This window comes from Tauraco erythrolophus, chromosome 17 (assembly GCF_009769465.1).
Source record: "Tauraco erythrolophus isolate bTauEry1 chromosome 17, bTauEry1.pri, whole genome shotgun sequence".
NCBI classification, from domain to species: Eukaryota; Metazoa; Chordata; class Aves; order Musophagiformes; family Musophagidae; genus Tauraco; species Tauraco erythrolophus.
In genome coordinates this window covers 3,528,090-3,543,122 of record NC_141481.1, presented here as the reverse complement: position 1 = coordinate 3,543,122, position 15,033 = coordinate 3,528,090, and the positions used below count along the sequence as shown (strand labels likewise).

Genomic DNA, 15,033 nt, shown 5'->3' with positions numbered 1-15,033 from the left:
CTGAAGTAAAATTAGCAACTGGCTCTGAAACTCAAGGTCTACGTTCCTCCAGCCAGCACTGAAACCTCCGTAGTCCAGTGAGTGTATGTGGAAGCCAAACTACCTTCTTATGGTTCTGCTTTAAAATATCCAGTTCAGTATTTACAACAGCAGTTCCCATGTATGAACGGCAGCCTGCTACCTCTGCAATTAGCACCCACATTTAGGGATCCCAATTCCTCCATCAATGTGGAGTATGCACGGACATACACACCACCTCCACACACACCCAAGCAATACAGATCTCCCATTCATACGAGAAAAACACAAGAAAGCAGGCTGCCCTTTCACAAGCTTTTACCAACAATTTGAGGCTTTCCTTTTTTTTTTTTCACTCAACTAATTACCAAGAAGGATGTCTAAACTACTGAAATGTAAAAACCCCAAACCACATTTTTGTATGGTTAACTGTTCAGCATTGGAATTTATGAGACTAATGCGAATCTTGATTTGACTTAGTTAATATCAACAAAAGAACTTCCACTGAACATCAGACAGGGTCCATTTAGTCTGGGCTCAAGGAAATCAGCATTAACTGCCCCAGAAGAAGGAACTAACATAATTTAAAATAAACAATTCCAGAACAGCCAGCTTAGAAGGAAACTTTGCTCATAGCCTCAGACAGCTGATTTATTGCTTATTTGAAGCATAAGAGTTTATTTCTCTTACAGAGAAATATTTCAGACTATTTGGATTATTCAGAGGAACTTATGAGAGGGAGAGGCTCAACTCTTACTCAGTTTTACTACACAGTTAAGCTCAATTTGCTTAACTTCCAAAAAAATACAGCTTTTCATCCCAGCCAGTAGACGTGCACTTTCTCACAACTAATACAGCAATCCTTTTTAGAAGACAAACCCACTAATTTCTATCATCCACCCTAGCTGGATGGGATCCGACTTGTACATTATCTGCAGAAAAGCATGAATTCCAGTTCAGGCAGAAACTACTAATTCTGTACTGGCTAGACCTTGTGTAGGTATAGGCATGATGCTTATTAAGGCTTGACAACAAATTGGTGAAATCTCAAAATGTATTTTGTTCTTGCTATAATGACTTGTGTATGCTGTGACAACTGTACCATACATCATTCTTCAGTGATATCTAGCATGATAATTAATATCAGTGTAAAATAAGTCATTTTTGTAGCCATTTTACCTGGAAGTAAATGACTAAGGATAAGAGGATGAGCTATATTCATCAGGCCCACTTCATTATCTCTTAACGTAGAAAATGATAATGTGGATAGTATGGAAATGGAGATGTATAAGGAAATGTCTAGTCACAATGGTTACATTTTTTTGGGCATGTCCCACTTAAGTACGTCAGACTCTGACCTTAATACCCAGTTAAAGTGGGTGACGGAGGTTCACGCTTCACTCAGTGCTGCTGGTTTCAGTGCATCTGAAAGCAGATTAAGAAACTGTGGTGTCTAATTTACTTGCAAAATCAAAGAATTCCGATTTCAGGGGTTTCGTTTAAATGAAAACTCAGATTCTGGAGAAGAAAACAAAACCCACTAAAACAGGAAGGATGGTATTGTGGTTAAGTTTCTAGTATGGGGCTCTGAAGACCTGAATTATGTTTCACTCCTAGTCCTTCTGCAGACTATCTCGCTCTGTGACTTTAAGCAAATCAGTGAAATCTCTTGGTGCTTCAGCTCCCCTTTTCTAAAGATGATGTTGCTGATTTGGTCAGTTTAGATAACGCTTTCATGTAAGAGCTACCATTTACAATAACAGCACAAAAGAGGCTCCAATGTCAAAATACTAATAGTAAAATATGTGACCCTATTTACTTGACCTGTTCTTACAAGAAAATAGCAGTTTATTAGACTTGGAAACATATTTTGAATACTCATTGACAAGCATCTTTGTAACAATAACACAACTGAGCTGATTTAACATTCCCATATTAATTCCCACACTGATCATCCATTTACTATACCAAATTCTAAACAACACGTTATTACACAGAAACATTGGCCTGCCAATTAATCCAGCTTCAGAACAGAATCAGTGTCTGCTTTTATTCTCAAAAATTAAGAACAAAGCAGAAATGGGGAGTGCCTGCTGATTTTCTAAGCCTTTCAGGTTTCTTGATTTTTTTTTTTTTCCTCCTAGAGGACTGTCCCTGCAGGGGGGATGAATTCAGCAGGGTGTGGAGTGCCCCATAAGGGAATTTATACTGGGGAATACCACATGGTATCACAACCTCCTCCCCCTTGGTGGTTTCACAGGGTGAGGAAAGGTTTGGAGCATACATAAAGGAAGCTCTGCCTGCATTACCCTGCTGCTAGTGGGGCTAAGGATGTCGGTTCTGAAAAAACAACTAACAAATGTGCAAATGTCTCATGTATCCCCAACAGACACTACTCTCCTACCTTCAAAAACAACTTCAGAAAGATGCTTTTTCCCTTGCTGCCTCCTGGCAGACCCTTCCTGGCATCTATATTCCCAGTGATTTCTGAACAGATTCCCTCTAGACTTTGCCCTGTTTCTAGCCAGTAAGCCGTGCTCCTGCTGCACAAATACCCAGCAATTCCTCCGAATTTTCTGCCCTTTTCCAAGCCAATGTTTACAAAATAGGAGTAAGGACTTTTATTTTTAACAAAAGCTAAGTTTGTTCTTTATCCTAGCTGTGGCAAACTACGGCTGGTCTGTGGATCCCAGGACAGAAGATGAAGAAACTGACCTTGGAGAGATTGCTGTGTACCCCTGCAGATCTGAAAACTCCCTGAACAGAAGAAATGGAAAACAACTTGCAGGTGCTGGGAGAGGCAGGGAACCGTAAGATAAGGAGGAACTGTAAGATAAGAAACTGGACTGCGTTTTTGCACTAATTGTGTCATGTAATGAATTTGGCTTGGATTATATAGAGCGCGTGATCACCAATCATGAATTAGGCTAAGGCGCGTGAACAGCTGTAGTTAACCAACCACCTAATTGCTTATGTCGCGTGCACTGTTAGAATTAGTATACAAGTGTGCTGGAACCTGCAAGAGTAGATGGAATTAATTATATAATAAATGAATATGACTTGAACCTGTGTATGTCACGTCCGTCTCAACAGCGACACACAGCAACACCTAGCTTTTGTAGATTTACTGATAGGACCCTTCAGATCAAAAGTGTTTACTTTCCTGCCTCAAGGAGCAAGGGAGAAGGAGATATGGGATAATGTCTCCCAATCATTTTCTTTTTCCCTAGGCTTTGCCTTTCTTTTCTGAGACCATCAGCCGGGAAGAAAGTGAACACAATTTGTTTCTCCACCTGAAATGGTACTTTGTGAAGAGGAGAAAAAAAGGCATTTCACAAGGAAGGCTTTACTTAGCAAACAGACTCTAAGGAGTGTCTAATTCACCTTGCAATAAGCAGTAAGTGCTCACTAAGGTGAGTGACAGAGCACAGACCAGAATCATCTGAACTGGCTGCAGTGCTTTCAACTTCAGTCGTTTCCAGAGAACTTCTATGTGTGCTCTGCCCAGCAGCTCTGCACCAGCTCCAAATTTATGCACTGCCCTCTCCTGGGTAGAGTAACCTCATTTTATCCAATCCTGCTGGCGCAGAGCTCTTTCCAAGGCACAGATTATAGGCATTTTAAGTAGAGGGAGAGGATATAAGAAAGGAAACAGAAGGACAGGAATTGGGGGGTCGCAAAAAGGAAACACGAGTGGGAAAAATTGAAGGTATCCCAAGAAAGCTCAACCTGTGAGACACTCAAGTCTAAAACCCTAGCTCTTCCAATCACAAAATCTTCACTCACTGTACAAGTGTTCTTCACACATTACGACTGATGCCCATTTCTCTGGGCAAGGCTTTTTAAGGCACCTTACGGAGCACCCCAGACCTCTCATGGTAATTCACACCCAGATGGTATCAAACCCCATGAGCAGCAGCCTGATGCACTTGGCTGTTGGTGTCCAAGTTGGCAGGCTCACTCCATCGCTCTCCTCAGTGACTGGGAGCTCACCTACCCACTGGAGCCCTGCCAAGCTCTGAAGCTTTGCAACTAAATATTATTACCACATTCCTGCTAAATGAGGAAGACTTTTTGGACAGACACTTCTGTCAGCTGCGCTACTGAGTACAAGACTGCCTGTGCACCTGGAGGATCCTTCTTTCGCCTGTGATCTTACAAAATTAAAAACTACAGGAGAGTGGAACAGCTTTCCTGGCACACCTACAGCAACTTGCGGCCAACCTCCATCTCATCCAAGAAACACTCATACCGCTGTGCTGCATTACAGCCATGCTGTGCTCCACTCCTCAAAGCCACAGCGATGGCAGGAGCCAAAGGTGCCGTAGCAGGAGGGCAGCTCGGCTGCGCTAGCTGAGGAGTTAGGGGATCTGAGCTGTGCTTTTGGCTCTGATTTACCTTACTGTGACACAGTTAAGCACTTCAGATCTCATTTCTTTGGAGGGGTGGCAGAGAGGAAGAGGACTAAAGTCTTGCCAAAGTAGACTTTAAGCTGTTAAGGGCAAGGCCTGGTTGTACTACTTGTCTGAACACGAACAGTGCTTTACAGAAAAGAGCTATTGAATCTGCTTGCAGCGTGGAGCACGCTACACCAAAGCGAATAGTGGCAAAACATTCCTCACTATTGCATGTTCAAATTCTAAAGTAAGTTTCAGTTCCACCATTCCTTCGTGCTTTTGTTTTACACAGAAAAGCAGCTGAGCTTCCCTCCTCCAGCTGCTTCTGCCAGTTGCTCAAAAATTGTTTGAAAGAAGATTCTAAGCACAAAGTGAATCTCTGTGCCCGGTCTTAAAATTAATGATGAGCTCTGTTTATCCATATTCATGACAACTATTCTGTCACAGGGCAGAACGTAAGCAATAAATTTTGGCAGCTAAAGCATCATCAGAAATTTCCAGGTTCACCTACTGTACACTGGCTGCACATCAAAGTAAGGCACTGTATTGCCATCAGATTAATTCAGTCTGTAACCACACTGGATTTTGAAAAGAATCTTCAGGCTCAAAGCAGGAAATACATTCCCTCAACCTCATCCCAAAGGACAACTCACAAGTCCTTGCCAGCCCCTGTCCCCTCAATCATCTGACAGAAACATTTCCTTTTCATTGTCACAAAACATCATGTTGACTGCAAGGGGAAAAACATCCTCTCTGCTCCTGATGTAAAAAAGGCATTCTGGCTGAAAAACGCGCATGTGGTACTGCATGCCTCCAACCGCATGGCTCTGGAAGCAATACACTCATGTATTGATTCCAGATTCAAGTCAGTGGAATTCTTCACAAAGTTTCTGTATTTTTGTACATGCCTACGCAGATGAATTACTGTGCAAGGTATGTATTAGGGCACTTGACTTCCAAAAAGACAAAGAATAATCAGAAGACTTCTTGGCCTTTTAAACAGGTGCTGGTTACTACTTTAAGGAACCCCTTCTTTGGAAGAAAGCAGTCTTTACTGAGGCCTGCTTAAGAGAGCACATAAGACACTGGTTTGGTACTTGAGGTTTCAGATCTCCTTCTGGGTGAGCAGAACAGCATCCCAAGCCTCCTGCACTGGCTGCTGGCAAGGTTATAAATACAGCTGGGGATTTGAACAGTTACTTTTAAATCTGATTACCCTGTAGAAAACCCCAGGGAAATTCTGTTTCAAGAAGTCAAAACCCAGTGTAGCGTCTGCACAGTCCTCTCAGTGGAAGGATCATAGATTTCTCTGAATGTTTTTCTCACTTAAAATGATTATTGGTCTAAATTTGCTCCCTTTCTTGGACGTTTAAGTTATGCATTAAGTCCTCTCACCTGTTCTGTCCATGCTGACCTGTTAGATTTGAGGAGAGCAGCTATCTTCACGATAAAAATTCCCACGTAGGTTGCTTGCTTGCTTTTCTTGCCTTGTTCACCCCACGTTTTGAGCTAGCTGCCAGGTCCGAGCCTTGCTCACCACCTACCTCTCGTGTCCCCTCGCCTCCCTCTGGCCTCAGAGCACTCCTGTGTGCTCGGGCTCTCCAGGCGGCACCTCCTGCCGGGCCAGCCTGCCCCTGCACCCGCTGCCTGCCCCTACCCAGGGGCACCTTCTGCAGCTGCACCGCCGCTTCGCTGGGGCTGTCAAAAAAAAAAAAACAACAAACAACAACAAAGGAAAAAAACAGTAAAACCAGATTTAGTCGGACAGAAGAAATGGGGTCACCCGAGGCCGGAGACCACCGGCGGAGCGGGGCGGGGAGCCCTCGGGGGCGTTACGCAGCGGGGGGGGTGTGGGGTGGGGGTGTGTGTCCGCAGCGGGGGCAGCTTCTGCCCGCGCCCGGCGGGCACCGGCGGGCTGCGCGCTCGGCCCGCCGGCAGCGGAGCTGCCCACGGCGCTGCGGCCGCCGCGGCTCCGGGCGCGCTCCGCGGGAAGCCCAGGCGCCGCGGGCGCGGCGCGGCTGCACCGTGACTCATTCGGAAAGTGAAAGTGAAGCGGCTGGCCACGTGTTTTCGGAGAAGGCAGCAGGGGAGGGGCCGCCGGGAGAAAACCGCCGCCGCCGCGTTAAATAGAAAGCAGAGGCGATGCGCGGGCCCAGAGCGCTGGAGGTGCCGCCCGCCAGCCCGCCCCGCGGGAGCCCCGGCTCGCTGCGGCGCCAGGCAGGGCCCCCGCGCGGAGGATGCTCAGCCGGCCGCCGCGGCCAGCACTAGCCGCCGCGGCCAGCACTAGCCGCCGCGCTGCCGGCCCCGGCGGGCCCTCGTCCGCAGCCCGCCCGCAAGCTGCGCGCTCCGGGGACGGCCCCGACCCGCGGCGCCCGGGCGAAGGTAAGGGAGGGTCTCGTTCTCGCGGGGTCCTCGCGAACCGCGACGTGCATCGGAAGGCTCCTGCGCCGCAGTTAGAAGAGGTCAGATTTCGGAGGCGCGACAAGGGAGCCCTGACTGTTGTGCAAGAGGCTTTGGGGGTTTTTGCCCTTTTCTTTTTTTTTCTCGATTTTTTTTCTCTCCGTTTTTGGCTCAACGCCCGCGCTCAAGACGGAGTTCCCGTGCCTGGTATACAATAGCGGGAAAACCAATAAAGCGAACACGCAGTGGTTTTTGCACGGCACCGCTCACCGCCAAGGACCCCGCACCCTCGCTACGCGGTAGGAACCGGAGCAGCCCCCGGGCCGGAGTGCGGCGGCCGGACGGGCGCCGCCGCCGGGACGAGCCGGGGCCGGGCCGGGCCCCCGCCGAAGTTTCTGCTCCGGCGGAGAGCAGGCACCCTTGTACCGAACGCCAGCTTTTAGGCTCTGAAGACTGGCGTGCTCCGTGTTTGCTCTGTGCCCTTTGGAAAGGGGAAAGGCACCACAAACTCTCCTGGCGATGGACGGCTTCTGCTAGGGAGCCCTGTGATTTTTACATCTCGGGCTTAGTGGTTATTTCTCACCAGCGTGTCCTGAAATTTAATTTTTCTTAACTTTTGAGCGATAATCCTGGCCCAGTAATGGGAAAAAATGACATCAGTATCCTTCTGCTGTGTAAAGAAAGCCCAGTGCTACTTTCAGCCTGTCACTTGCCAGCATAAAGATTTTACAAAACTCTTTGCTGTTTCAGGAGGTAATATGACCCAAATGAAACCAAACATCGAGTTGTTAAATTAGCACAGACAGGAATACAGCTGCCTACTTTCTTTGAATTCCTCATTAGCATGTTACCCTGAACTGTAAGACGGCTGAGGGATTCATTTCTGAGAATACTTGAAGGTTTCTCAACAAGCTGCTGCTGCAGATCTATATCTGACTATAGGGATAAATCCTAAAATCTATGCTTGCCAGTAAGGTCAAGGCAGCCAGCGGAGATGTATCGAACCACACTGTCAGAGGCAGACATTTCAGGGCAAACTCATTCCTGGTGCAGCAGTGCTAATTCCTTTGAAGTAACACGAGGGATGAATTTAGTCCCTCATGCTGAAAGATATATCAATAGGAAGCAATTTAGATTGGGCCACTTAAAGTGCATGTAATACAAAAAAGAGAGAGAGAGAGAGACTGAAGAGTAATGCTTTAAGGGTTCATAGAGGTTGATTTGTGTAAGCTAGTGAGGTTGTAGCATTGCTGTCCCAAGGGAAAGTTGGGGGAATGGGAAATTGCCTTTTATGGCTGAGCCTCAGGTTAACATGAGAAAGTAGTTTTAGGCTTAGTGGGTAAATTGGCAGTGTTACAGGCTGCCCCTCCAAGTTACACTTCAGTGGCACAATGGCACCTATTCACCTCATCCTCCTCTCCAGTTACCCGGAGACATACCCAGCTGCAGAGTGTACATTTCCTTCTCCTACTTTCTCTTTTTTGCACAATGCACCAAATAATGATGCTGAGTTCTGACATCTCAGTTGGGATTGGGGAAGGGAAAGAAGGAGGTGCAGAGAAATTGGTAACTCAGTTGTAGAAACTTTGTTGCTTTGCTCTCAAAAACTTGAGCATCTGTTGAAGTGCGCACACGACAACTGCTTATTGAGAGGGTCCTGTTGTTTGACTCGCTCTAGGTCCTGGTATGCTTCTGTGGGCTCATAGGAGGGAAACTGTATTGTCCTCTGTAGCTGTTAATGATCCTTGCTGAGTATTTTTGGAGCTTTGGACTTTGCCATACTGAGAGACTGCCAAGCTTGTCAGAAAGTGAGCAGTTGTTGCACAGTGTTAATTGGCAAATACGTATTTTATTATTTTATAACGGGTGGGAGGCATGTGAATGGAAGACTTGGTCATTCAAAGATTGCAGCTGCTTCTCTCTGAGGATCTCATGTTGTGTCTCTCTGTCATTTCAGAATAGCTGCTGGAAAGCTGCCCTGCCGTAGCCGCTGACGCTATGGAAGACCGCATCCGCTGGTCTAGGCTGTAGGATGGTAGCGCACAGCAAGGTGTCAGCAGATAACGCAGTTGCAGCAGACCCAAGATGTCTACTTGACCCTCCAGCACGGGATCGTTCACAGGCTCGAGGCTACCACGGCCCAGGCCGGCCCAGCACTGTGCAGGCACACAGCAACACGCACTTCCGAACCTTTCGCTCGCAAGCGGATTTTAGTAGCATCACTCGAGCAAGCACCCTGCTGGATGCCTGTGGCTTCTACTGGGGACCTCTGACTGTCAATGCTGCCCATGAGAAGCTGAAGTCTGAGCCCGAGGGCACCTTCCTCATCAGAGACAGCACACAAAAGAATTGCTTCTTTGCCATCAGTGTTAAGACTGCGACTGGGCCCACCAGCATCCGGATAAACTTTCAGACTGGGCGTTTCAGCCTGGATGGCAGCAAAGAGACTTTTGACTGTCTTTTCAAGCTGCTGGAACATTACCTAAGCTCTCCAAGGAAGGTACTGGTTACCCCCCTGCGCAAAGTCCGCGTGCAGCCCCTGCAGGAGCTCTGCCGGAAGAGCATTGTGAAGACTTTTGGAAGAGAGAACTTAAACCAGATCCCCCTCAATCCTGTTTTAAAGGACTATCTGAAATCCTTCCCATTTCAGATATAAGTACAGCATTACCTGTATACGGACACATGAGAGATGTGTAAAGAAATCCAGCTTCCTGGGTTTTTAAACATGTTTGACAGCGAGCAAACTTATTTTTGTAGCAATCTACTGTATTTTGGGATGGAACTTGAACACTTGACTTCTTATGTTTACAAAAACTGTTTGCACAAACCTGGGGTTTTAAAATCCTGGCATAATTTTTCTGCCAAGCAGAATATTTTATTATTTTATAATATTTTTAATGATATTAACATAATAAACTTTATTGTGAAAGTTTTTAAAAAAATTAGCATCTCTGTTTTCAGTTTTAAAGGCACCGGTACATATCCTGCTGACAAACTTTAACTGCTAATTGAGTGGTAAGTGCAGACAATAGACAGATCTCCACATGGTCCTGCTCCTTCCCCTACTGAACTAGCCTGTTTTAGTGCTAGTCCAGCAGACAGAGGATTCCTGCCCCAAAAAAACTAAAATAGAAAGATGCAAGCAAGAAGAAAATGTACTCAGGATGAATCTGCCCAGGAATATCGCTGTCTTCTAAATCCATGAGAGCAGGAACAGTGTGTTAAGACTTACAGCGGTGCATAGTTTTTCTTTGAAAGAGTGAATTGAACCCTTGGCTGAGCTAATTGCACCAACTCTGGCTTGTCTTATTTCTATTAAAAGCTACAAGGCTCTAAGCAAGAAGAGGTTGCTGTCTGACATAACCAAACCACATGAATGTCAGTGGGGAAAAATAAAAAAGTCCAGAAATGCCATTCACACACTTTAAAATGCTGTGAACACTGTATCATTATGATGCATTGGGAGAAGGATATCTTAGTTCTCTCTTTAAACTGGCATGCGCAAAAAGGCAAAGGAGCCAACCTTTAGACTTCAGAAAGGTGTTTCTTGTCTTATATTCCTGGTGATCTACAGAGCACAGACTTGATATCTTAAAAGAATTGACCTAGCTCCATGACAGAATCCAGAGACTATAAGCCTGCAGATTTGCAGCTGTGATTTCTAGTGGCTAAGCTGCATTCAGAAAAAGTGGAAATACATTAGACTTTTATAATACCATTTGTAGGAAATTACTGAAGGCACCACTGAGTTTCCATCTGTTCATAAAATGCAAAATCCATGCCCTATAGAGTTGTAACTGAAGGACTTGAGATGCCTAATTTGGTAAAACGTCACCTGCGTTATGATAAAGTGATTCTCCCCTCCCCCAAGCATTTCCTGAAATCCATGAAAAGCTGACTTAGAAAACCAGCTGAACCAAATCACTTTGAAGAAGGCACAGTCTTTCACAGAAATGTACTCTATCAGCACAGATCTATGGTGTTTACAGTAACTGTAAGCAGTAAATGAAGTAATCTTTATAGAGTTTGGAAGATAAAAAGTCTCTCCCTCTATTGTAATTCACATTCCTTTTAAAGCTAAAGACACTTTTATGAAACAGTATGTGTTACATAGTGTTTCTTACTGAATAATTTGTTTAATATAATTTAATCTTCAAAATCAACTCTTACATCATTGATGTTTCTTTGGAATAGGTTTCCCTCTCAAACTACTCAGATCACTCAGTGCATTGAACATTGTGAAAAAGGGAAAAAGAAAGAACATACAGGCAGTATCATGTGACCCTTTACTGTGCTGCTTCCCTAAAAATGTTCTTTGGATCGGTCCTGCCTAGCAGTCTCCCATTCTTTTGTCAGCAATCCCTGGCTGAGATTAGCAGACAGTATTTCTGTTTAATTCTAAAGCTGGAGTTAGTTGCTGAATGATGCGTTTTCCCGCAGCAGCTGCAAGGCGACCGACTGAACCTGAATAGGTTTAAGTTGTTAAATTGAGGGGAAAAAAAGAAGTCTGTTATCCCTTTCCCTGTCCTCTTTTCCCAGCCCCACACTGTACCTTTTAACCCTTCAGTCCCCAAACTAATGACTCCTGCCTTGCTATGTAAATAAGTGCCTGCATGATAGCATTAGTGGTAGAACAAGCACAATGTAGCTTAGAAGGTTCCCCACTACCTCTGATAAAACCAAACAAAACTAGACCTAGAAATACTGTAAGGAGCTTTCCCCTGAGAGGCGCAGAATGAAAAGCATAAGAAATGAGCCCGTTTCATTTTCTTCCTGACAGAAACAAACTTTCTTTCTTTCTCCTTTTTATTGCTTTACAGTAAGCTTAGCAGGAATGATCCATATCCTCCCTCATGAAGTGTCTAAATCTCTTCATTTTGTCTTTAATATGAAATGCAAATGTGGGATAGCTCAGAAAAAAAGATAATCAAAACTATAAATAAGGACAAGAAGGTCAGAATTGTATAAAAGGTCTCCTAAAGAAAGAGGATTCAAAGCTGGCTTGTATTTTTAAATTACATATCGTTTCACCTGCCGCTGCCTTCTTCCACCTCTTTCCTTTCCTCTCTCTCTCCCCCAGCAGAGAATACAGTGGCCTCGCAAATCCTCTTCCTAGCACGTATGTGTAAGTTGCTCCAAAGCAACTAGGAAATAAATCCTGCCGACGTTACGTGTGTTCACAATGTCACTCCGACTTGCCCTCTGTAGGAGCTAATGAAGGGCGCTCTCAGATGTCTGCTTACCTGTGTGCACTGATTTAAGGACTCTGTCACGCCTAAGGGGCATAGTAGGAGTCTCCTGAAGATTTCTGTAGGAGTTCTGGCTGTCAAATCTCTCATCCTCTGTTAATAAAGTACCAGCAAGGTCAAATAGGGAATTCGCTGTATTCTGCACCTAAAGCAATGGGAACACATAACAGTGCAGAGATTTTAATCCTCCCTGCCAAACAGTACGTGAAGAGTGGCGTTCCCAGTCCCTCCCCCTCTTGCCCAGCTCTTTCCTCTGACCTTTTCACTCCTGGCTGTGGCTGGAAAGTGAAGTAAACAGTCAATCCGGTGAAGGATTAGGGAAGAATTTGAGCCGTGCTCAGGAGCACAGCAAAGCCACGTTTTCTGCAATGTTTGTAGTTAGCGGGGAAGCGACAGCTCTAAACCACCACCATGTGCAGCACGGCCGTGCGTCCCGCCGGGGCCGCGGGGGTGCGTGTCCCACAGAGCGCAGAGGCGGGAACCGCGCCGCAGGGTCCCCCGGGACGCCCCCGCCCCGCCCCGCCCCGCCGGCGGCACGCGCAGCCGGAGCGAGGCTGCCGCGCTCCTTCAGCCCGAAAGGCGCCTGCTCCCGCCGCCGGCCGATCTGCGCACCGCGCGGCAGCCGGGAAGCACTCGCCGACGAGCAGGCTAATGAATGGAACCGTAGGTGTTCAGAGAGGCCGGTCACTTCAGCCGTGAAGCGTTTCTGACTGCTCGGGAGGAGCCTCCTGAATGACACGCGTAACCTCACCCACGGCGAAGCTGCGGTCACGCGAATTCTGTGATGACTGAAGTCATTTACAAGAAGAGAGGCTTCAGCTGCAGTCAGCACTGATGCTATTTTCAACAGTCAAGAAAAAAGTGTCCCCCAGGGCAAACAATGATCATATCTAGCCATCAATACTCCTCATCCAGCTTGTACTTAATCCTCTATCGAACACCGTATCCACCTCCTGAACCTCCTTCGGATTCAGTGCCAGCCCCTTCTGCTGTGCTGGGCTCTCACTCAGTCCCCTGGCTCTCCTTCCACCCTTTCATTCATGCATGAATGAAGGCAGCTGTGTGAGCAGTGCATTTAATCATTAATTCCAGCTTTGAGACAAAGTCACCAGAATGGTGCTGGGATGCCTGAGAGACACTCTGACCTGAACACCTGCACTCGCAGCACTGCATGGGCTCAGCATGTATACACAGTGTTGTCAGCTTAATGCAACTTGTGGATCAGATCTAGCGATCCTTGGCGGGACGTTAGTTCCACAAAACCCCTTTACTTATATTTTACAGCATCTTTGCATGCCACAAAGATTTGAAAGCTATAAGATACCAATACATTGATCTAGTTTGACTTTTTTTAGATGAAAAAAGGCCTCAGAAGTTTCACCAGGAATTTTCTGCAGTGCAGAAGTTAATCCTGCAAAGCACATAGTTATGGCTGCTGCATAAGTGAACATTGTCAAAGCCAAGTTAGGTGTAATTAAACTTAGTAGAGGCTTTAGGCAGACATCCAATCTCAACTGATGGATGTCAAACGCTAAAGAATTTATTCTGTTCTTCCATCACTTCACACACTGGTTGCATTACAACGCAACTTATCTTTTCTGATCATCAGCATGTCCAGCCAGTCACAGTTCTCTTTCCATTTGGAATTACAATAGCAGCATGGCATGACTGCAGGTGGAGAAGGAATGAAGCCCTCAAGTAGATGGTGGGATATTTTTTTCTCTTTACCTGACAGAACAGGACTAGGCACAAAGCCGGCTTCTTTTATGTAAGGTGAGCTAGTTGCCACCCAGGACTTACTGAGCTTGGTAACAAGAGAGGAGAGAGGAAAGTCTTGATCATCAGTCTTAGCTGAGCACATTGGGAAAGGAGAGGAATCTGAAACTGTTATAAATGAAGTTCCTCCCTCTCTCAGGCAACTGAAATGCAGATAGTGAGAAACTGTAACTACTGTACTAAAATAAGATGTGCAGGCCACACAGACAAAAGACCTGGAAAGATGCACCCAGTTGGATAGGTAAGTAGGATAAGTAGTTTAGGTCTTTACTTAGATGCTGTCAAATCTCTTGGAATGTCTGTGCTGTTTTATTTGCTTTTCACAGTAGAAATGGACATCCTGGCTCTGTTAAAAAAGTGAACGACTTTAGCCCTTTCATATTCTACCATTAACTGGCCTCCTGATACTTTACTGCGGACTCTGAGTAGCAGAAAAAAGATCAGTGGTTTCAGTAGCCAAGACACATATGTATGCAGGTAAACATGTTAATGATGAGAAAGAAGAACGAACTTAGTAGCAAATAGAAAAAATAATTAGCAAATTTTCAGAGAAGATAGTAGTAAAGGGTGGCTTTACTGTGATGAATGCTGAGACATTTACTGGTGGTTATCAGCAGAAGTAGAGAATAGGGGATAGGAAGATAGCTTCAGAAGGAAGGCACAAGTGGGATCAAATCTCAAAGACTGTACTTTCCATGTAGCTATAAAGCCATCCTTTAATTTGGTTACAATGCTCCCAGGTTAAGTCAGGATAGAGTGAAAAGTTACCGATGTACTGGCAGATGAATACATTGTCACTGTAAAGGAAGCCTCTGAATTCAGTTACCTTTATCTTAGACTGAAGATCTTAGGTAATTTCTCCCATCCCTTCCATCTTTCACAGAGTATAAACTGAAAATAAGGTGCTTTACTATACCTGTCTAAAAGGCACCCTAGAAGTAGCCTTAGCACAGGACAGCCAGCAGCTTGCTGCATAAAGTTACAGGAGTGTGGAGGAGTTCCCAGCACTGTACTGTTCCCACAGATCCTGAACTGAAGGACACTTTGCAAGACACAGTGTGAATGTGAAGAGATAAGGAGGATACTGTGGACCCATTATTTCTCTTGGTAAATCTGCCCTAGTCAAAACATTTACACACGTTGTGGGAAAAATAAAGATATTAGCCATATTGAATATCAGAACACACAAACAT

At 45.6% G+C, this 15,033-nt stretch overlaps 1 protein-coding gene across 1 annotated transcript; it reads left to right on the top strand.

Moving 5' to 3' along the window:
* The first annotated feature begins 8,847 nt into the window (after nucleotides 1–8,847).
* Nucleotides 8,848–9,591, top strand: SOCS1 (suppressor of cytokine signaling 1). The gene has a single exon (XM_009991141.2). It carries the CDS (start codon nucleotides 8,848–8,850, stop codon nucleotides 9,469–9,471), a length of 624 nt encoding a protein of 207 aa, XP_009989443.1. The 3' UTR covers nucleotides 9,472–9,591.
* Nucleotides 9,592–15,033: the final 5,442 nt, after the last annotated feature.